Source organism: Pelecanus crispus, chromosome 2 (genome assembly GCF_030463565.1).
Source record: "Pelecanus crispus isolate bPelCri1 chromosome 2, bPelCri1.pri, whole genome shotgun sequence".
NCBI classification, from domain to species: Eukaryota; Metazoa; Chordata; class Aves; order Pelecaniformes; family Pelecanidae; genus Pelecanus; species Pelecanus crispus.
The window spans coordinates 73,874,660-73,895,925 of NC_134644.1; the positions used below are offsets into that span (position 1 = coordinate 73,874,660).

General features: G+C 42.4%; 1 protein-coding gene across 1 annotated transcript in view; it reads left to right on the forward strand.

Moving 5' to 3' along the window:
- Positions 1-2,067: 2,067 nt before the first annotated feature.
- KIF13A (kinesin family member 13A) overlaps positions 2,068-21,266 on the forward strand; it is a 118,447-nt gene continuing 99,248 nt past the window's right edge. Inside the window, exons 1-2 of the mRNA XM_075728202.1 lie at positions 2,068-2,122; positions 2,457-2,547. Coding sequence (XP_075584317.1) covers positions 2,068-2,122; positions 2,457-2,547 — 146 coding nt within the window. The remainder of the gene's footprint in view (positions 2,123-2,456; positions 2,548-21,266) is intronic.

Here is a 21,266-nt window from a genome sequence, read left to right on the forward strand (position 1 = left end):
TATCTTGAGCCAGCGCTTTCTTTGATCTGGGTTCTTACAGTCCACAGTGGTAAGTAGGATGTCTCATTTCAACGTCGTTCCCTTTCTTTACTTGCTGAGCCACATGCTTACGATGCATTTCATAACGAACTTAATTCCTTATGCCTGCTTCCACAGGCAAGAAATCCACGTACGCCAGCTTCTGGTAGTGACGTTCTCCAGATGCCTGGCTCTATTTGGTAACGTTTCGCTTTCGCCACACTAAATGCGTCTCTCATTTCCTTTCAGCATTCCTGTAAGCTGTGGCCATTCAGGGCAGCTGGGCCTCCTCCGGAGACGTTCCTCTTAGTTGCTTTGCAGGGCTCTTCTGGATGGTGTGCTGGCAGCTGGGGAGGGAGTCGACCTTCTAAGCTTCATCCGTTGTTTTCACCTCTGAAAAGTCTGCTCTTTTGCAGTGCAGCTATGTAGTCATCATTTAGTTTACCCCATTCTGCCTACAGTGGTTTAGCCCCAGCGTAGACAGGTAGACAGAATAATCCCATTTGGGTTTGAGCTGGTCTTTTCCGTAAAGAAAATATTACGGACATCGCTATTTTGCGCTGGGATTCCTGCCAGTTAGCTGCATCGATGATAAAGATTGATTCTTTGGAAGATACTTTACTGAAGCTAAGGAAACACTTCTGGGGAGAAAACAAAGTTTTAAAGGGACACTTCAAAAAGGCAGCTGTCCTGAGATCGAAAGCCTACTGCAGTTTTAACTAAAAATCTTTCTTGGCTTGTCCACTGGAAGCGCAGCCATCCTTGGAGCTCATGGTTGCTGGGGTAATGCACTGCTGTTTGTAACGCTTTCCGCTGACACTGAACTCGCTGCTAGCAGACGGACACAACTCTGTCCTGCGGCGTTTGGGCAGGCACTTGTCAACGCTGGCCCGTCACTGCCTGGAAAAGCAGGACGGCATGAGCGGCCTCAGTGCCTCACAGGCAGCCCTTTTCCAAGGAGGCGAAGCGCAGGCTGGGGATGGAGCAGGGCTCGTTGCTCCATCACCTCGAGGTGCAGCACCGCTTCCAGGCCCCCGTAACGCGCAACACCCAGCTCACCCGTGCTAGCACCAGGCAGGTCATTATTCGCTAATCAAGCATTGCGCGTCTTTTGTGGAAAAAAAAAAGACATCCCCTAGCGCCATGGCATTTAGTTCGAAGCAGTTTGTGGGCTTTTCTTCGTGGCCCTTCCTTGCCACGAGGAAGCTTGGTGTCCAGTCAGAGAAGCCAGTGGGCGCGCGGTGACAGCACACGTTGACAGCACACGTCCGCACAAACCACAGCGGTGGCCCTCGGGAAGGCCCCGAGGGCGCGGGCAGAGGCGGGCAGAGGCGGGCAGAGGCGCGGGCAGCCCCTCAGCAGCCCCGCTCCCGCTCCGGGCCCGGGCTGGCAGCGCGAGGGCACGGCGCCCCGCCCGCCTTCCCCCGCCCTCTCCACGCGTGCGCGGGCGGGCGGGCGGGCGAGCGAGCGAGCGAGCGCGGCGCCGCCACCGCCTCCCCGCCCTCCCCGCCCCTGCGAGGAGCGGCCCGTGGCGCGCGCTCGCTCGGCGGAAGCGGCCGCCCGCGGAGGGTGGGGCGTTCTCCACCCCCGCCCCGCCCCGCCCCGTTCCGAAGGCGCTCGGGTGTTTCCGTTCCTCTCCGGCACCACGGCCTTGCCCTGCCCCCTCGCCGCCAGCCTGAGCGCCGCAATCCCGGCGGCGCGGCGGGAGGAGGCGGAAAATGGCGGCTGGGATTGGCGGGGAGGCGGCGGCAGGCGCGGCGGCAGCAGCGGTTACGCAAACGAGGCCGTCGGCAGCCAGCGCCAGAGCCGGTGCGGACCGCGGCTGAGCAGGGAGGCGACTGGGGCTGCGCCACCACCGCCCTCCCCGGCGCCGCACCCTCCTCCTCTCCCTCCCTCGCCGCCTCTCGCCTTCCCCGCCTGTCCCGGCCCCCCGCCCTCGCCCCGGCCCGGCATGGACCTTGGCGCTCCGCCGTGTCGCTGTGCGCGGCGCTGCGAGGCCGCGAGCTGCCGCTGAGCGGGGCCGCCCGCCGCTCCCGGGACGGGGGGAAGATGTCGGACACCAAGGTGAAAGTTGCCGTCAGGGTCCGGCCGATGAACAGGAGAGGTAACCGGCGGGCGGCGCTGGGGAGGGGGGCGGCGGGGTGCCGGGGCGCGGAGGCGGCGGGGGGCGTGGGGGTGCGGGGAGGGGGCGGCACCGGGGCGCGCCTGAGGCGGGCGCGGCGTCCCCCCCCCCCTCCGCGCCCCCGGCGTCTCCCCCGGCCTGGCCGGAGGATCAGGCCCCTCACGGACACCCCCCCGCCGCCGCCCCTCGCTGCCGCACGCCTAAGAGCCTGCCCCCGCCCAGGGGGAGCCGGCGGGGGGCCAGCTGCCCCGGCGTGCCCGGGGAGAGGGGGGCTGCTCTCGGCCTGGCTACAGCCCCCCGCCGTGTCGCCTTGCAGAGCTGGACCTGAATACCAAGTGCATCGTGGAGATGGAAGGGAACCAGACCGTGCTTCACCCTCCGCCTTCCAACACCAAGCAGGGAGAAAGGTAAAAAAAAAAAAAAACCAAACCCAAAAACCAAGTCGCCGTGCCCCAAATAAAGACGCAGCCCCGGTTCCTCTGCCTCACCCTCGCAGACGCTTCGCCTGGCTTTGTTAGGGGAGCGGCAGGGTCCTGGAGTTCTCGCCCGGTGCCTCGCAGGGGCTGCGGTGGGGGGCGGGGGAGCGGGCCAGGGTGAGCTCCAGCCAGGGATTGCTGCCTTGGGCTTGCGTCCCTGGGAAGTGAGGACCAGACCTTCCTCTCCTGGCTTCCTGAGTGGGGTCAGAGATACCCACCTTGGGATGTGGAGACAGGAGATTCTTAATGGCCTCCCAGGTTTAAAAGCTGATTCTCGGTTAACTGCTCAAAAAATAAGCTGTTGATTAGGTAAGGACTTAAACTGACTGCGCGTGCCGTTTTCAGAAATTTCCCTCGAGTTCAGGCTGATAATAACCTGATATAACCTGTGGCGGAATAAGAAGCAGAATCTGAATTTTAAGCTAGTGATGGTATTTTTTCTTAAGTTTGTTTATGAGGTTTTTAACGTATTTGCATTTGAAAGGCTGTAATTGCTAGATCCTTTATTAATTCAGTGTTGTTCTGTGAAGTAGCCTATCGGAATATGCTCAAATTTTGAAATCTGGCATTTAGTTGTGATGCCTCAGTAAAGAATACCCTTGGAAATAATCCAAAATACCAATGCACCAGACTGTAAAAATAGATCAGAACAGGAAAAGATTTCTTTCCTTTGAGGGAGTGTGGGGAAAGACAGGGAGGTGCAAGAGGAGTAGTTACGTTGTATGCTTATCTCTCCAGTTACCTGTTGACTGCTCAACTTAGGTTGATCTGTTAAATGTATTTAATGCCACAGAGTATGAAATCATTTGCATGGCTTTAGAGATTTTAACCTGAACACATTCCTAGTACTCCAGGTTTTATTAAGAATATTTTCAATCAAGTTTATAGTAGTTATGAAGAAACTGTAGTGTGAGAATATGTGTGGGTTTTTTTTTTTCCAAAGGTGGTATGTCACGTTTTAATTTTCCAGCAGAAGAGGTTGAGACCTTTTCTATTTTTGCATGTCCAAGATGTGAAGGTGCTTTTCACATTAATCCACAAACTGGAATATAGCTGTAATCACACCAATTCAACTTAAATCCAACTTGCATTGTCTTCAGAACCATTGTTATGGCTGAAGTGCTGGCCTGGGTCTTGAAAGACCTGTGCTTGTTTCCTGCACCTCACACAGATCTTTGTGTGATCTTCTAGAAGTCATGCCGCCTCTGTGGGTCTTAGCATCCCACCTGTACAATGGAAATCTTGTTTTTCTTGAGACTGTTCTAAAATAGAAAGTATGGGGTTTTTTTTCCTTCTGTTTATTGAAGTGTATATGTGGCCTCCATCACAACACTGCTATAATAACAATAATGTTAAGTCTTTAAAGTGAGTGTATTTGACAGGTATAAAACATGAAATACAAACAGAGTTTACAAAGCAAGAACAGAATTAAGATTTAAAAATCATTATTTCAATAGACCTAAGAGCCTGAGGGCCAGATGGTTTAATAAAGAGCCGTAATGTGTGAATTTTGCTTGTTGTGCACATTGGCCTGTAGGTATTCAGTGAAAATGTGCAGTGACTCTGTCTTTTGAGAGCTTCTGTGGCTTGTGTTTATCTGGCTTTAATACCTGTGATATATATAAATTCTCTTACTTGGTTGGAATTGGCTTCTGTTTCTGTGCCAAGAGCCTTACGGGTGAGCTGTGACACTTGTGTGCGACCTCACCGTTGACAGCTGTGTTGGCTGCAAACAGGACAAGGATCACCTGCCCTATGTGAGGCTGGGATTTGGCCGGCAACGTTACATGTGTGACTTAGCGTTTGAAGCAACTGCCTGATGTGAGTGGATTGGAAATATCAGTGAGAAATACTGATCAGAAGTAACTCACGCTAGTGCAAATGTATAGTTTGGGTACCTTCTAAATGGCAGGTGTTGTATGTAACCTGTTGAGATGCCCAAGACTTTCTAGTGCCTTGTGAAGATCCTTACATTTTCTTCAGTGTTGTTTCTGTTGATTTCTATTTTTTACTCACGATAAATAGTTTAATTTCTCTTGATGAAGAATGAATTCTGTTCTTCTATGTGTATCCACCATAAAATGTCTGTATAAACTGACTCTGAATTGCTGAGTAGTTGCTGCTTGTACTTGGATTGATGCCTTGGCAGGGTTAGAGATGTCAAATGGATTTTTGGGTTTTTTTGTGTAGCTTGTTTTTATATAGCACAACTGGATTTTTCTTTCAGGGCAACCATGTCATTGCAAAAATGATTTCGCTTGTTAGAGTGATTAATTGGTCTTTCTCTACTTTATTGTATTATTTTAATATTCTGTTTAGTCTTACTTTTCCCTTCTTACATTTTATCTTTTTATATGGAAATTCCCTTTTCTAGCTGAATGGAAGTACAAGTTTGTACTGCACTTCGGAATAAGAATAAGTAGCCTTCTAAAGCAAATTTGGTTTCTAGGGCTGCTTTTTTTAATTGACCTGAGGCCAAGAGACTATAGGGTGTGAGGGGGGTGGAGGTGGAATTCAAGACCATGCTTTTTATTTGCTTTGCTCTCTCAGTTATAATTTTAAAGCTCTTGACAGAATTTTCTAAAGTAAAATTAGGTAACTTTTTAATCATAATATTACAAAATTTGTTCTTGGAAGAATATCTAAGGTTGGGAAAATAAAATTTTACTAGCTTTGCCTATTCTGTATGGGGTTTTTTAATTAAATCTAAGTTCAGATGCATGCTGTTAATCAGTCTCTAGGTTTTATTAAGGGTATTTCTGAAGCATTTTAAATGGGCAAGTAATGATAGTTTTACAAGTGGTGAAAAAAGTCTAAAATCTTTGGCAGTGCTGTCATTTGTCCAACTTCCACTGTTGTATTAGAGGTAAAGCAATAAGTTATAACCATAAATCAGAACAGGTTCTGACTCCATTTTCTAACTACTAGACCACACAGCATATGCACCCTAACAAACACAGCTACAAAATAGTAATTGTTATTAAATACAAGTGTTCTGTCTTTTTATAAGCAGCAGGCCTGCCGTTCACCACAGACACACAACTTTTAGTGTTCTGAACTAACAAAGGAGGAAAACCAGAACATACTAAAACTGAACAGTCTGAGCCTGAAAGGCACAGGAAAATCTTTATTGACTGAGATAATAGGAGACAGAGTTCAGAAGGAATCGTTTTCATTAGCTGGTATCAGGTATAATCTCCGTTGCTGGCAAAGTTTTTGTAAGTTGGTTGTTGGACTTCATACCTTTAACCCTTGTTTTACTATTATTAGTAGCAGTAGTTTTCTTTATGTCTGCCTAAGTGCGTTTGTGTGTCATTTTAGTTACCTCTCCTGTCTCTCATCCATCTCCTCCTCAAAAAATGGATTTCCCTTTCTTCCCCAGAAGAACATTTTGTCTTTCTGGGAACCCTCTGGTTTTTTTCTGTCTTCACCTGGCAATCTGAATTTCCTTTCTCAAAGTACACTCTTCCTGACAAAATTGTTCTAACTTACAGTCTTTTAGAAATGGGTATTATGTTTCAAAGCCAATTGTATACATCCTGCTGTCTTGTTATAAATGTTTGTATTTGGCTGTTGGCAAAAAGGTACAGTATTAAAATGTAACTATGAGATAATTAGAGTATGGAGTTAGTTGCAGACAATCTTTCAAAATGTTTGAGTAATATTTTACAATGGAAATTTCACACCTCTGTCTAGGTTTATGAAGATTTGACTTTATATTAGGGATGTTATTTTTTTATAGGACAAATTAGGTTTTGATGGGTTTCTCTGCTTTTGATTGTTAAAATATGCTTTCCTCCAGTGTTTCCTTTCAGCTACACTTTATAATGCACAGGATCTGAAAAGTTTTACTGTAGTTCCCTGACAACAGTTCTTCATGACATGATTTTTCCTTTAGTAAGCAAAATATTTGTCTTGACAGAAATAAACAAGGAACTATGGAGACATTAGAACTGAAATACTATTTCAGCTGTAGTTTTGACTGCAACAAAAATTCATCTGTTGGGCAATTTATTCCATTAGAGCACAGCAGGCTTGTGCAAACTTTGCCTTATTAAAAATCTCTGGGCAGAAAATAAGAAATCATCAGTGTGTAGAGCTGAACTTAAGATTACCACTTTTCTCCAAAAGTATCTTTCTTGCCTGGCCTAACTTGGTTTTCAAAAAACATTTTATGACTTCCTTGCTCTGTCGTCTTCCATCCTCATTTTGATAACAGACAAGTAGCACCAAGGCTGAATTCTACTTAGGTAAAACTCTTCTTATAGCTCAAAATTATTAAAGATTCCAGAATATATGGGGGCTTTTTTGAGTAGGTTTAAGGTCTTTAATAAAATAACTAGCTAGGAACAGATGTGTGTGTGTATATCTAGTTTTTGTAGGTCATGAGACTTTCGAAGATGAGTATCTGAAGCACGGATTTCATCCACAGGCAGCTTGTCCTGAAACTCTTGTTTCCAGAAAACAGCTGTTGCTTCCCCCTTGGAGAAAACATGATTTTGGATGGTCTTTAGTACATTGTCCTTCATGTGGTGGTCGTGGCACTTTATCTTTTTTGATATGTTGCTCTGAATAAGATCAGAGATGAGAGAAGGGTGCTGTTGTAGAGCGAGGATCTGCATTTCTGGTAATGGTCACTTTTTCAAACTGAAACTCCTGGAAGCTGAGATAGGACAGCTGCTAATTGTTTCTGTATCTGAAGGAATCATCAACGAGGTCGTGTCTTTGATGTGTATACTTCAAGTTATCACCTGTCTGAGGTAGATCATAAAATAATAGCAGGCAGCAACTTTTATCTTTGCAGGAAATTGTAAAAGTAATCTGACTTTGACCTCTTCTGTTAACTTTCCTGTTAGACATCAGTGTTCAGGATGTGAACTGTTAGCTTTGAACCTTTGCAGAAGAGGTGTATTTGAATTATGAAATGTGTGGCTGGAAAATGACATTTAGGAGCTATTTTTGCATTGCTTTAATTCATTCATGCTTCACATGGGACACTAGAGGCAGTTCCTTGAAATCGGTGTTCTTAAATTTGATGTAACTCGAAACAATGAGACACGCAGTGTTTTGGATTACAAGTTTGTGGCATGGCTCTTGGTTCTTCCTAAGGTAGCCTGAACTGTGAGTAAAGGCAACATCCATTATTTTACCGTTTATAAGATCCAGACAGCTGTTAGGACCTTGTGCTTTGGTCTTTAAATGGCATTGCTAGAGGGAACTACTGTTGGAGGCTGTTGGGATTGTGGGTAAGCAGCTAGTAGTACTTAGCTGGCAGTATTTCAGAACAAAAATAGATAAAGTGTTTGAAGAGAAGGAAACTGTGCTTGGTATTACCATGTTTAGGCAATCATTGCTTTGTAGCCATTCTCTGCTTTTGGACTACTGAGTATTATGTTCAAATGTTTCTGAGGAGAGCACAGTAAAACGAGGTTCAGCTTTGAACTTGTCCAGTTTTTCTGTTTTATGATGTTAGAAATGCCCACACTGTGGAACATGAAAAGATTTGTTAAAAAGATTAGTAGGTCTTTAGACACGCTTCAATCTGTGTTTAGAAGGGGCACGTACGCATACACTTACCTGTTACTGCAGCCAGAGGTGTTTTTTGACATCTGGATTACTAGTCAATACACCTTGAATATGTTGTTTATTAAAATTAATTATGAATTTTAAAAATATGCAGCTCTTTTAAAGTGGAATTTTTTTATCCTTTTCTTTGGGGAGATCAGGACTAAAGGAAAAGTTTTATTTTCACCTCCTTTGCCCCCTTAGAGACAGTAGAGACAGCTTTCTTGTTTTGAAAACGAGATTATCTTTGCTCTGTTGTGCATCTGGTAGGTTTATTAAATGGGCATATAGTAAGATTTCAGACTTCTAATTGGATTCACTGTAATTTAATAGTTTAAAAATTTGAAGTTACATGATACTTGTAAACACTGTAGTGACCCACGTGTGGGCTAGATTCAGAATACTTCAAGAAGTGCTTAAGAAGTCCCTGTTCTGCAGAACCTGAGCTTGGAGAGAAGCAGCGTGCACCAGCTGCTCTGCTGCGCGGGTCTGTATTGCACAGAGCTGGGCTGCGAATCTTGGTACAAGGTTTTGGGGATAAAGCGAATCCCTTCTGGGCCTCAGGCCTGCAGTGCAGCATGCGTAGGCAGGCATCTGTTGTTCAGGGAGTCAACATGGTGGTACTTCTGGTAATAAGATTAGAGCTAAATCTTTAAATTGACAAACATATTTGTTGCTGTCGTGTTTGAGACGTTATCAGATTTGACGTCCTTCATTCCCCTACAGTTGGGTGCAGACTGAGTAGCGGTAGCTGCCTCTGGCTGTGTTGCTGGTGTCTCTTGCATGGACAGACTGTCCTTAATGGTGGGAAAGTAGTACAGTGTCTTTGCTTATTTGGCCCACGCTGGGCATGGTTTGAATCTATTAATGGAAACAATTACTGCTTACTATCGCGAAATGCCAGCTGCTGCAGCAATGCTGTGCAGATGCTGTTGCTTAACTGAGTAACTTCTTTGATTGCTTGGGTCCTTGTATTTTGTGAGGATGTCTGTTACCGACGGCAGAGTGTGGAGAAGGCTCTTTAAGGAAGTGTGAAAGTGTTGGCTGGAGACAGTGAATTTTATGTCTTCAGTAAGTGCAGCCTACAAAGAAACAGCCCCCGCTGTGCAGTGGTGTGCACTAGAGGACTTGGTGTCAAGTTAACTTGAGACCTGAAGCACCAAGTTAACTGAAACAGTCATGCTGTTGCCTGGAAGTGATGTTGCTGTGTGCCTTTTTACAAGAGACAGTAGAAGGGATATAAGCTTGTTCAGTCAGTACCTGACTTGTATGTTGATATGAAATTGGTCATCAGTTTGAGGTCTGCTGGAGCTTGAGCTGCTTGTGTGTGTCTTTATGATCCTTCTGTGGCATGTAATGGGTGTTCCCTGGGAGCTGAAGGAGGAGCTTGGTAAGTTAAAAACAAGCAGATGGAAAATTTGCTGTATGAAGGTCAATCAGAAAAATGCATAGCTGACAGGAGTTGCAAATCAATGACATGAACTCAGGCTATCCATGTTGGTGAAGAGTAGGAGTTGCACAAGCAGTTTTCAAAGCCATGGGAGGGTGTCCCTTTATGTCATTTCTTGTTTTTGGGGAAAAGGGAGGGAATGGCTTTCTGATGTCATTGTGCTTGGTTAGTGTGAAGTAACCTCTGCAGTTCTGGCTGTTATTTTTGATAGTTGCCTTTTAATCTAAAAATAATAATTGAGAAACCCAACCCTCCATCATCAAATCATCTAGTGAAATTCATAACCATATCCTGAACTAATACATTCCTTAGTCATCAGCCGCAACCTTTATTTGGCATTTTGTTACATCCTAAATAGACATCCTCAAGCGTGTACATGCTCACCAAATACACCTACATCTTCCTCGGATAATGTGAAGTTAGTGACTTCTAAGGTGCAACTTTATCACTAGGAGGTAATCTGAATGTTTAGTCTCATTTCACGTAAATCATCATAGGGGAAATCTATATGGTAACAGCCCTTAATGAAGTCACTAATGATTTCTCGTCCTATATTATTATTTGCTATTTAAATGTTACAACTCAGGAAAAGGACTTATACCACAATTACTCTTTTGACAGAATAAGCCATGAATATATTTTGGTGCTTATTAATGGTACAGTACTTGTTTGGAGTATATCAGTCACCGCCGGTAGTAGAAAGGTGTGTCTGAAACATTGCTGTGTGCTTGTGTTAATGCATGGTAACTAGCATAGTTAATGATGATGCTGAAGGTATGTCAAAGAGGCTCACTGTGCACTAGCAACAGGGTACGTACGTATGGTCTGTTTTCCAGATGCAAGCCCACACCAGGCGCATGCTGCTGCCTCTTCGTGTTTAGTAACGGCATAGACAGGAGGCTAGTACTGGCTTCCTTTGAGACTTGTGGTGTCACTGCATCTTCTTTTTGCAGTGTATGTATATTCCAAGAATTTTAAGCATTTCATAAACATGAATCAAAGCAGCTGCTGTGGCTGGAATGGCGTACTTATCTCTGCGTGTGTTTATGAAAATACTGTTCAATGTGTTTAAAAAACTGCCAGGAGGCATTGTTAACTGTAAACTTTCTATAAAGTAATTTGATGCTTTGTTTTAAAAACATATTGCTGAAACTGTGAACACTTAAATATTTTTTCTGATTTTTTTTGTATTAGAAGTATATTAGACTTGCAAATAAAATGAAAAAATGTACATGATATCGTACTTCTTGAACTTACATTTTTTTAGTTTATTCCACAGTCTCTTTTTAAACATGAATATCAGTCCCAAGTAAGTAGTGTTCAAAAGCCTCCAGGCGAGACTAAATTTTCTTCTTCTAGTGTAAGGCTTCAAAATTCTGAATCTGTCTCTTGAGCTACTGGAATAGTTTTTCTAACATTAAATGCAAGTATGTGGAGCTGTCTGTTTTGTTTAATATTTCTTATATGGTGACAAGGAACAGCAGATCTTAGATAAGAAACTGCAGTATTTGATACTTCTTCCCACATGGTTTCCGCTTTTTGTCTGACTTTATGATTAAAATCACATGCAGTGTAGCTGAGGTGGCCTCTCACAAATTTGATTCTTTCACGGCTGAAGAAAAAAGGATTGGGTGAGGTGGAAGGAGAAGTTTATCTGCAGAATGAATGGATTTGTAGTGACTGACACGGGCTGCAATGTAATTTTTAGTGCTTTGGAGTTCTTTGTTGAATTTTTACTTGAAATTCAGTTTTACTTCGTGATTCAAAAGCCAAAGCTTGTTTTACAGTAGATGAGCTTCTGCTAAAGATAAGTCAACAGAGCATTCCAGTGGAGGCACAGAGCTGGTGGAAGTTTTCTGCTGGCAAAGTTGTGTTATCGCCCTGAATGAGCAGCATCCTGGTCTGCTTTGGAAAGTTTCCTTGTCAGCATCTGTTGATGTCTTTTTTTTTTTTTTTTTTTTTTTGTGTTATGTATGCAATGTGGTGTAAGTCTGCAGTGCTCCAGACTTGTTTTGGCTCAGTAGTGCCATCTCCCTGAATGATGCAAGTCCAAAGGGTTTTGATATTTTTTTGGTATTTTTCCTTCCTGTCATACCATGTTGTCATTCCCTATTTTGAGATGTTTCTAAATTTACTTTAGACTTGAAATGTGTTTTCAGATAATTTTATCTAATGAAATCAGGCTGAAACAGAAATTGACCATTTGGTAAAATAAATGTTTCTATATTCACTGTATGCAGCTGAAGATATTAGTACATTATTTACGTATCCTCTGAATGCTCAGCAAGGAGTAGTTGAGTTTGAGTATGTTTTTTAAAGAGAACTTTGCAGTTATCTGAACTTTGCAGGGAGTGAGAGCAGAAGCCATTTGCAGTCTTTCTGCACTTTGCTGTTGTATTGTATTGGGATAAAAAAAGATGGTTCTGAACGTGTTAGAATTGTATCATGGAACATCATCCCAGCACTCAGGTTTTGCTGTTTTGGAGCTTCTTACTGTGATCACAGTGGATATGCTATTCTGAAACAAATGGTCTAGAAAAAACAATCTGGTATTTTTCCATACTGCCCATTACATTTAAAAAGAAGAAAGTTTTGAGTAGTTCTCGTTATTCCTCTGGTGTTAGTCTAATCCTTGTACCTGCATTCTTGATTGGAGTGCCCTTGAGAACTGCTGCTTCAGTGTCTGCAGAGAAACTGACACGCAAGGAAATGCAAAACACAGCTCATTAATGGATTTGCTGCTGACATGGTAGAATATAGGGAAAGGGTACTTGGAGACCAGGACTGGAAGGGTAACAGAAGGCAAGAGAGGTACAGAAGTGGATGCCCAACAACATGATGAAACTCCTCAAAGTACATGTTGGAGGAAAACAAAACAAGTAAACAACAAAACCCAACAGCATGCAATAAGCTTTTCTCCATCCTGAAAATGTGTATGAGAAACTGGCATTCTCTGGGGTGGTACTACAGTCTTCATGTGTGTTCTGGTTGAGATCCAAATTGAAAACAAAAAGGAAAACCTCTTGTAAACAGACCATTGAACACTAGACAGCTTGCCCTGTAGTTTCCTTGTCAAGAGCTTCCAAGTCTGTTTATTGTTTGAGAAGTTTGTAACATTGCAGCTAAGTTCATGTCATTATTCCTAATTTTCATTCTGTGGTTGTAATGTATATTTTAACACTGAATTTTTACTGTTTAATATAATAAACATCTATCATGATTGAGAATCTGTGTAAATTAGCTGTGAAGTAATCCTCTTTGAAACACTTGGGTGTCCATCAAAAGGACAATGAAAGTGTGTATGAAGATGCAACATTTAAGTGTTCTCCTAAGGTCTCTTTCAATGGAACAGTATCTTGAATTTTTTTTAATAAATTCAGTAGATGTTCTGTCCCTCTATATTGGGTTTCGTGGCAAGGTTTTGGTAGCAGGGGGGCTACAGGGATGGCTTCTGTGAGAAGCTACTAGAAGCTTCCCCCATGTCCAATGGCTCCAAGACGGACCCACCGCTGGCCAAGGCTGAGCCTGTCAGCAACAGTGGTAGTGCCTCTGTGATAACATATTTAAGAAGGGGGGAAAAAAACAATGGGACACAAAAATGCAGCTGGAGTGAGAATATGTGAGAGGAACAACTCTGCAGGCACCAAGGTCAGTGCAGAAGGAGGGGGAGGAGGTGCTCCAGGCACTGGGGCAGAGATTCCCCTGCAGCCCCTGGTGAAGACCATGGTGAGGCAGGCTGTGCCCCTGCAGCCCATGGAGGTCCATGATGGAGCAGATATCCACCTGCAGCCCAGGGAGGACCCCACACTGGAGCAGGTGGATGTGCCTGAAGGAGGCTGTGACTGCGTGGGAAGCCCCCGTTAGAGTAGGCTCCTGGCAGGACCTGTGGACTTATGGAGAGAGAGGAGCCCACACTGGAGCAGGTTTGCTGGCAGGACTTGTGACCCTGTGGAAGGGCTCCACGCTGGAGCAGTTTGTGAAGAACTGCAGCCCGTGGGAAGGACCCATATTGGGGAAGTTCGTGGAGGACTGTCTCCTGTCGGTGGGACTCCACGCTGGAGCAGGGGAAAAGTGTGAGGAGTCCTCCCCTGAGGAGGAAGGAGCAGCAGAGACAGTGTGTGATGAACTGACCACAACCCCCATTTCCCATCCCCCTGCGCCACTTGGGGAGGAGGTAGAGAAAAATCGGGAGTGAAGCTGAGCCCGGGAAGAAGGGAGGGGTGGCGGGAAGGTGTTTTGAGATTTGGTTTTATTTGTCATTACCCTGCTTAGTTTTGATTGGCAGTAAATTAAAGTGATTTTCCCCAAGCCAAGTCTGTTTTGCCTGTGACAGTAATTGCTGAGTGATCTCCCTGTCCTGACCCATGAGCTTTTTCATTGTATTTTTCTGTCCTCTGTCTAGTTGAGAACGGGAGTGATAGAGTGGCTTTGGTGGGCACCTGGCATCCAGCCAGGGTCAACCCACCACACCGTCTCAGCATCCCAGTTCCACGGTTGGATTCCCCCTTACTGTCCAAAGTACTGTGTACTGAATGAGGGGAATGTCTGACTTCCCCATGGGGAAAGTTAGAAGTTAGCTCTTGCCAGTTCTGTTTTTGAGTGCTCAGCAGGGCATAGCGGATGAGTACTGAACCTGGTTAGAAGACAGTCTAATCTCTCCTCTCTTGTTTAATTACTCTTTGGGGCAGGCTGCATCCCCTCAAGTAGTTTTTGAAGTTTCAGTTTTGCGGGTGTGAGTATGTCAAAGGGAAGCTTTTTTCCAGAAATACTAATGGTGTGCATGCTTTGTGCCTTTAGTGTAATCTATCCTTACTGCCATCTACACTCACAGAAGCTTTGCATATGCTTCAAGGAATGTGGTGTACCTCTATTTGAAATTTCAGAATGGCATCTTGCAACTCTCTGCTATTTTAAACCCAGAAATGCAGATCCTCAGTGTTGGGCAGGTTGAATGCCTTTAGTGTTTCGCAATGTTTGTGTGTTTTCTGAGTTACGGTTCTTCTGGTGCATGGTCTGACCCATATTATTGGTTGCTATTTGAGAATTTCTTACCTGAATAAGGAATAAATTAATGGCTTATGTGCAAGATGGATCAAATAGACTTTGAAAATACTCTTGCACTCACATGACCAAGGAGTAAAATGAGTTTTATAAAAATCTCTTCAAGCCAACTTGATCTTATTCTGCCATCCTTTGTCAAGAAGGGTGTTGCAGGATGACTTCTGGAGGATCTCACAGTTTAAATGCTTATGTTTTTCTCAGGGTATCTGCATCTTCGTAATGGTTCAGGAAAGACGGAGGCGAGTGAGCCACTCATATGAGTGACCTTTTGCCTGCATGCCTTTGCCTTGTGATTGAAAAGGTAAAGTAAATGCTAGGTCTTTGTGGACTTTGAAATGAGATATTATAAAAGTGAACTGCAGAACTGAATTTTGAGGGAGGAATTTTTCATCAGCAGTGTATATAAATGAAAGAAAATAGAAATACTAATGATGACATGCATTTGTTATGTAGGAAAAGAAAATGAACTCATTTTGTTATATTCAAGAAACATTTGGGAGCAACAAGAGTCTGACAATCTGTTGACTGGTAGCTGTAATGAGCAATGTCAGTTTGGTGAGCTCAAAGTAAGTGTTGGATTAGATTAGGAAACTTGCATCCAAATAATAATGGAAAAGCTTTGTACTTGAAATACTTTTATAATTATTCTACTTTGCATCCAAACTAGAAGACAAGTTATAGATTCCCTACAGAACTTTTGCTCTAAATGGAAGGAACAAAGGGTGCTATGTGGTGGGGTTTTTTGTTGTTTTTCTCTTAAAGATCTAGATTGGATAACTAATGATTCTTTTAAAAATCATGTTACTTCCCTTTTTTTTTTTTTTTTTTTTTTTTTTTTTTTTTTTTTTGTTCTCCCCCTATAGCTGTTTCTGCCTATGAGGCAGGTCACTTCTGTGCCCCAGTACTGTTAATCTAAGAGTATTTGAAATGGGATGCTTGCCTTAGCTGCAGCTTCTCTTGTAGCAGATCCTTCTACTCATGCTCTTTTACTTTCATATCTCAGTTTGCAGGTGTAGTAGATGAAAATAAATTGAACTGGTCTGGAGTTACTAATCAAACAACAAGACTTTTAGCAATTCTTGGAGGAGAATGGCTGTTTAAGCAAAAAGGAAACAGTTGACTCCTTATTACACTGCAAATTGTTGAGAATTGAGTGCTGCTGCCTTTTATTTAAAATATTAGTGATGATGGTCAAAGTGAAAAAGGTACACTGGAAAATTAATGTGATCAACTTTTTGAATAATTTTGTACTTAATTCTGTATTTTTGAATAATTTTGTACTTAATTCTGTATTTGTCAAACCTGAATTTTGTTCGCAGTATTGCTGCTCACCTACCTTGCTCCTTCACATTCTTATCCTAATATTACTGACCAAAATCTGCTGACCTTGGTAGTATTTGCCTTCTTGGTTCACTAATTAATGTAATGCTTATTAGAGTTCAGAACCTGCGTACCCTTTCATATGACTTCTCATGGTGTTTCAGACCGATGCACTTGTTCTGAGTCTTTTTTCTTCCTTGATATATGACTTCACATTCTCTTCTAAGGATTTTTGTCAACTTTTTGAGAGACCGCATGTAATTCTACTTTATTTCTTCCAGCTTGTTTTGTGTAACTATTTGCTATGCATGCAGATCTCTAGGCAGATCATTTAGGCTGTGGGTTATTAATGGCAGAGATAATTAGCTGAGTTGCAGCTCCTGAAACAGAAGAATTGCATCTCGGTGTCATGGAAGTTTAGCTGATAAGCTTTGCGGGGCCTCACCTCCTCCCATGTCGAGTCAGATCAGAAGTCTCAATGCTGGACTCCCACAGCCTGCTTGTACAGTGCAAATACTGGCTGTCTGTGCTGTACCTGGTGTTCGTGGCTGTCCTTGTGAACTTGGAAATGGGAGGACATGGCAGTGATGGAGTCAAGATCAATGCCAGGGATAGGAAAGGGCAAAAGTAGGTGGGTGTGGGCATCGGCCCCTGTTCCACTAGTTCAGATGCAGTGCACGATGAGCATGTGTTCAGGTACAGGGATAACTAATTGACTCCACGGTGTTGATTTAGTTTGGGACTGTGTGCAACGTGCTCCCGAGCATACGCTCTGTTATCTGAGGTTTTCCGTTGTCAGGAGTGTTTCAGCCTGTGCTCACTGTGAGTAGTAGAGCTGACTGCAGATCACAACACAGATTGTACTAAACGGAACTGTAAAGCTCTGTATGAACATTTTAAGTCGAATTTAAAGTACTTCATTAAATATTAGAAACAAAGTAGTTGAAATACTTTACTGAAAAGTGGGGTAAAACTCCCAGTTTTATTTAAATATGCCTACTGACCTTACTGATTGAGCTGAATGTTAAATTTAAAGCATGGCTACTTGCAGTACCAGGAAAAGCATTCATTGGGAAAGAATACATTTTTCACTGTTCTCTCTATGAAAGAGACTTTCCATTGTGTGACTGCAGTACAGGGTGATTGGCACACACTTCTTATCCCAGTGCAGAAGCCTAGATCTCCCTTCTTAACTGCCTCTGAATAGATGCTGGCACGGGCCACAGACTGTCCTGCAGTCTCTGGGTTAGCCTGCAGATGTCTGGGCCCAGGAGCCAAGGTGGACTTATCAGCATGCAGGCTCTTTAAACATACACAGCTAATCCTTATACTAAACCTCATCATTTCTTTGCAGGCATATCCATAAAGTTTATGCCTTTCTCTGTTCTTCTCCAATTTTTCTTTTTCCTCTACCTTTCATCCTCCTGACCTTCTACCTGCATTCTCCATTGCTCTTTAAAGATACTATTTAAAATGTTGTCTCCAGAACACGATGATGTTTCAGAATAAAGAGATTGAGTGCTGTTAGCAGCTCCCGGCAGCGCTCTGCTGCTTATTCTAAATTGGAAGCTTGGATTAGGTTAAATTGTCTGCATTTGGTGTGGTAGCATGTGTGTGTTGCTTGTGTGTCAGCTTCTCTGCTTTCTGTGCCTCACTCCTCTGAGTAACTTTGCTTGTAGTACTCAATGACAGTGGTTATTGTCAACTGCTTTGTATTTATGTTTCTGTGTGCTAATTGCTAAATATCTCTCTCCTGTTCTGAAACGTGCCAGGGCTGGCAGCTTGATTTCATTCTAAGATGACCATGTTTTCTAATTTAGAGTTTGTGTGGGGGTTTTTTTGGGTTTTTTTTGGTTTTGGTTTTTTTTTTTCTGGTGCATTAAGACAAATCTTATAAGGGAATAATTTTTCTTTGTTTACAACGTAACTGTGCTTAGCATGCTGCTGCCTAATGGGAGCTAAAACACTCAGCTAGACCCCAGTGAATTTCTGCAGGGTGTTACAGACTCTCATGTTCTCAGACTCTCCCTCCCTTAACTTGGAGTGCTCCTTTGCTCACTGTATCCAGGCTGAGGCTGTGTGCTCATTTGGTACCTAATCAGGTGCTCTCCACCACGTGAAAGTGTCCATGCGCCTTCTCTGTTTTCAGACATTGGCTTGTCTCTTTGCCACTCTTTTGCTTTGTTTTGTGCCTGAGCTAATAAAAGCCTGCCTGGACTCAGTGTCTGCTTTTTGTCTGCACAATAAACCTGCAACATAGATGAAATTCTCACAGGTAACGGCAGTGGGAAGATATTTCAAACAACTTCTATCTTTCGGTATAATAATACAGTAGTGTTCCACTCTCTGTAAACAAATGTTCATAAAATGAATTGTGGATATAAACCTGGCTCTGCAGTCTGAGGTCACAGCTCAAAAAACATTCTGAGGGTATAATACTGTTGGCTGCAAGCCAAGGAGGGGAAGAGATTCAGGGAGGACTTAGATAAGAATAAACAATTTTTCAAGAAAGAAGGGTTATCATACCTTTAAAATATTTGAGCTGTAGATAGACTTTGAGCTATTGGAGTAAAATTCCATTGAGAATACCACATGTTGTTTGAACACATTGTGTTTTAAATGAAAACTTGTATCTGGAGAGAAACAAATTGTTTAAGGAAACTACTATTTTCTGACAGTGGTACACTGTGCAGGCTGCTAGTCAGAGTTCAGGATGTCTCTGCTTGTGTATTTTGTAAAGGTTCCTGTGTGATGATGTCTGCCATCAATAAATGTAAGAGTTACATAGTGTAGGAAGTCAGTTTGGGAAGGTGAATATGATGACTGGCAATCTTTGACTAAACTGTCTTAAGAATTTAGTAGCAAAGTTGTTTAGTTCATCAGTATGGCCTTTAAACTATGATAAGATCTGAAAAGATGCAAAATCAAATTTTTGTTAATAATATAGCCCTTTGGAATTTTAAAGGCTAGATTCTTAATCTCCTTATTTCCTGTTGTCAGTTAATTGTGTCTGTATTGTCCATCACCGTGTCTCTTGGAGCTTAATGCCTGTTGTGTTGGAAAGGAGTAGACCTGTCAACCCTTCCCGTAACAGCTTTGGGTATGAGAATAGTAATTTTGCTACCAAAGTCAGCATGTTGCTGCAAATTCACTGGGCAAGTTCTGTGGAGGGAGAAGTTGTTGATCTTTGGTAGACAGTTTTCAGAGCAAAATTATCTTTAAGCTAATCTGCTAGGTGCCTATTTCAAGCACATTACTGTACTTTTATGCAGAGCAATACATTGAATAAATTGATGAGCAGAGGTTTGGTGAAGCATGTGAAAGGAGTTACAGAAGTGGCTGGGCTGGGCATGCTTATGTGAAATGCTGGGTTTTTGGGGAATGGCGCAGGCTTGAGTTGAAAATTAAGAGAAGCATTAAAAAAATCTATTTTAAAGTTATATTTTAAACTGGTTTTGGTATCAAAGGCTTCAAAAACTTTTTTTCAGAGTTGTTAAGTTTACAGGTCAAAAACCAAAAAGAACAACCCAGAGATTTTAGTAAGCAAATGTAATAGTAAGTTAGACATCTCTGTAGGTTGTATACAAGTTTTGATTTCAAAAAATTGTAAAAAGTGAGCTTTTTTTTAATATTTGATGAATGTTTTTAAAGTAGAGACATCACATGGCTCCTATTCTCTATCCCTTTCTGGAATTGCCTTTTCTGAGCACTCAGTTCTGTGGTGAACTCAAAGGCAGGTGAAGAATAATCAGTTCTGAGCATGTTCTTGCTGTCAGAAGGATATTTTCATCATGTTCCCCGTTTCTATGAACAAAGTGTTTCAGCTGTCTTTATTCAGTAAAGATACCATCAATTACAAGTCATTAACGGGGCAAATCAGATTACGATCTATGGGTTTTCTTTTTGAGAGGTAAGATGATTAAAATGTCTGTCGTAGTCTAATAATTGTCCATAAGGCAGATCTGACCTGAAGTTCTGTTTCTGAGGAAGAGAAATGTATTGTGGATGCTTTTTCATGTTGAACATTAGAGTTCAGAAGATCAAGATATGAAAGTGTGCTGGAATTCAACAAAAAATATGTTCAAAATTGTCCTAATCATTTATACCTTACACACTGGAATATCTTTCACATAACCTTGAAATACGAAATATGGCATTTTAAAGAGCTTAAAATAATTGGTCAAATTGGCAATGAAATGATGATCATTTCATCGTGCAGCTCCTCCAAATATATTGCAAGAATATAAGGGAGAACATATCCCATCTACTTAATTCTTTTTTAGGAACCTGCAAAGGTAAAATACTGTATTCTCTCAAGAATAAATTCAGTTCGCAAGCTGCTTCAGGAGGCTTGTCTGGTAGGCATGCATCAGCTATCCAGTGAGGTTTTTTCCTGACTCTCTTCTTACTGCAACATGTTAATAGTAATGAGTATAAAATAATACCTTTTTTGGGGAATAGATAACAGCTAATTTTTATTATATGGCTGTAGCTTTTTAATTTACACATGACTGGAAGGAAGCCTGGGCCTCCAAGCTGTTCTGTGCATCAGTGCTAAACTTAAAATCTAACACTGCCAAAAGGAGCAAGTAGCAAAAAAGTAAGAGAAAAAAAATCAAAAGCAACAACTTCATGTAAGTGATGTGAGCTGTCTTAAGTGTCTGTGGGCCAGGCAAACTTTGCTACCTTGCAATTGCTGTTTGCAGCTACTGTTGCTCATCTGATTCTTGGTAACTTCATTATGTGTGAGCTTATTCAAAGTGTTGAGATACAGAGAATTAATGGCTGTTTATAACCATTACTATACAGCATATAATAAATTATGCAGAGATAATATCTGTGAAGGAAATATCCTTTGAAGGCAGTTTATGCACTGAGCACTAGGTTTGCATAGTGTTAAATCTTTAAATTTGTCTAAAAGGGAGCCTTCCTTCTCACCCATTTCTGTTAACTGGGTTTGGATGTCTGTAGTTCATGCAGCTTCCTATTTTAATTAGATGATCACGAGAGCTCCCCAAATCATGATACAGAGATTTAGTATTAGACTATTTTATTGGAGGTCTCCATTGTTAAAATCCCAGCTTTGCTCTTTTATTGACTGATCACGTTTTGTGTTGATGTTTTATAAAAATCTATTGTAGCTGATACAGAGACTTTAGATCAAAACGGCTCTCTTTTTTTCTTGGCGTTGCTCAGGTTATTGTCTATCAGTGTTGGGAGTGTGGTCATTTAAGTTGAGCATTGAGGAATCTGT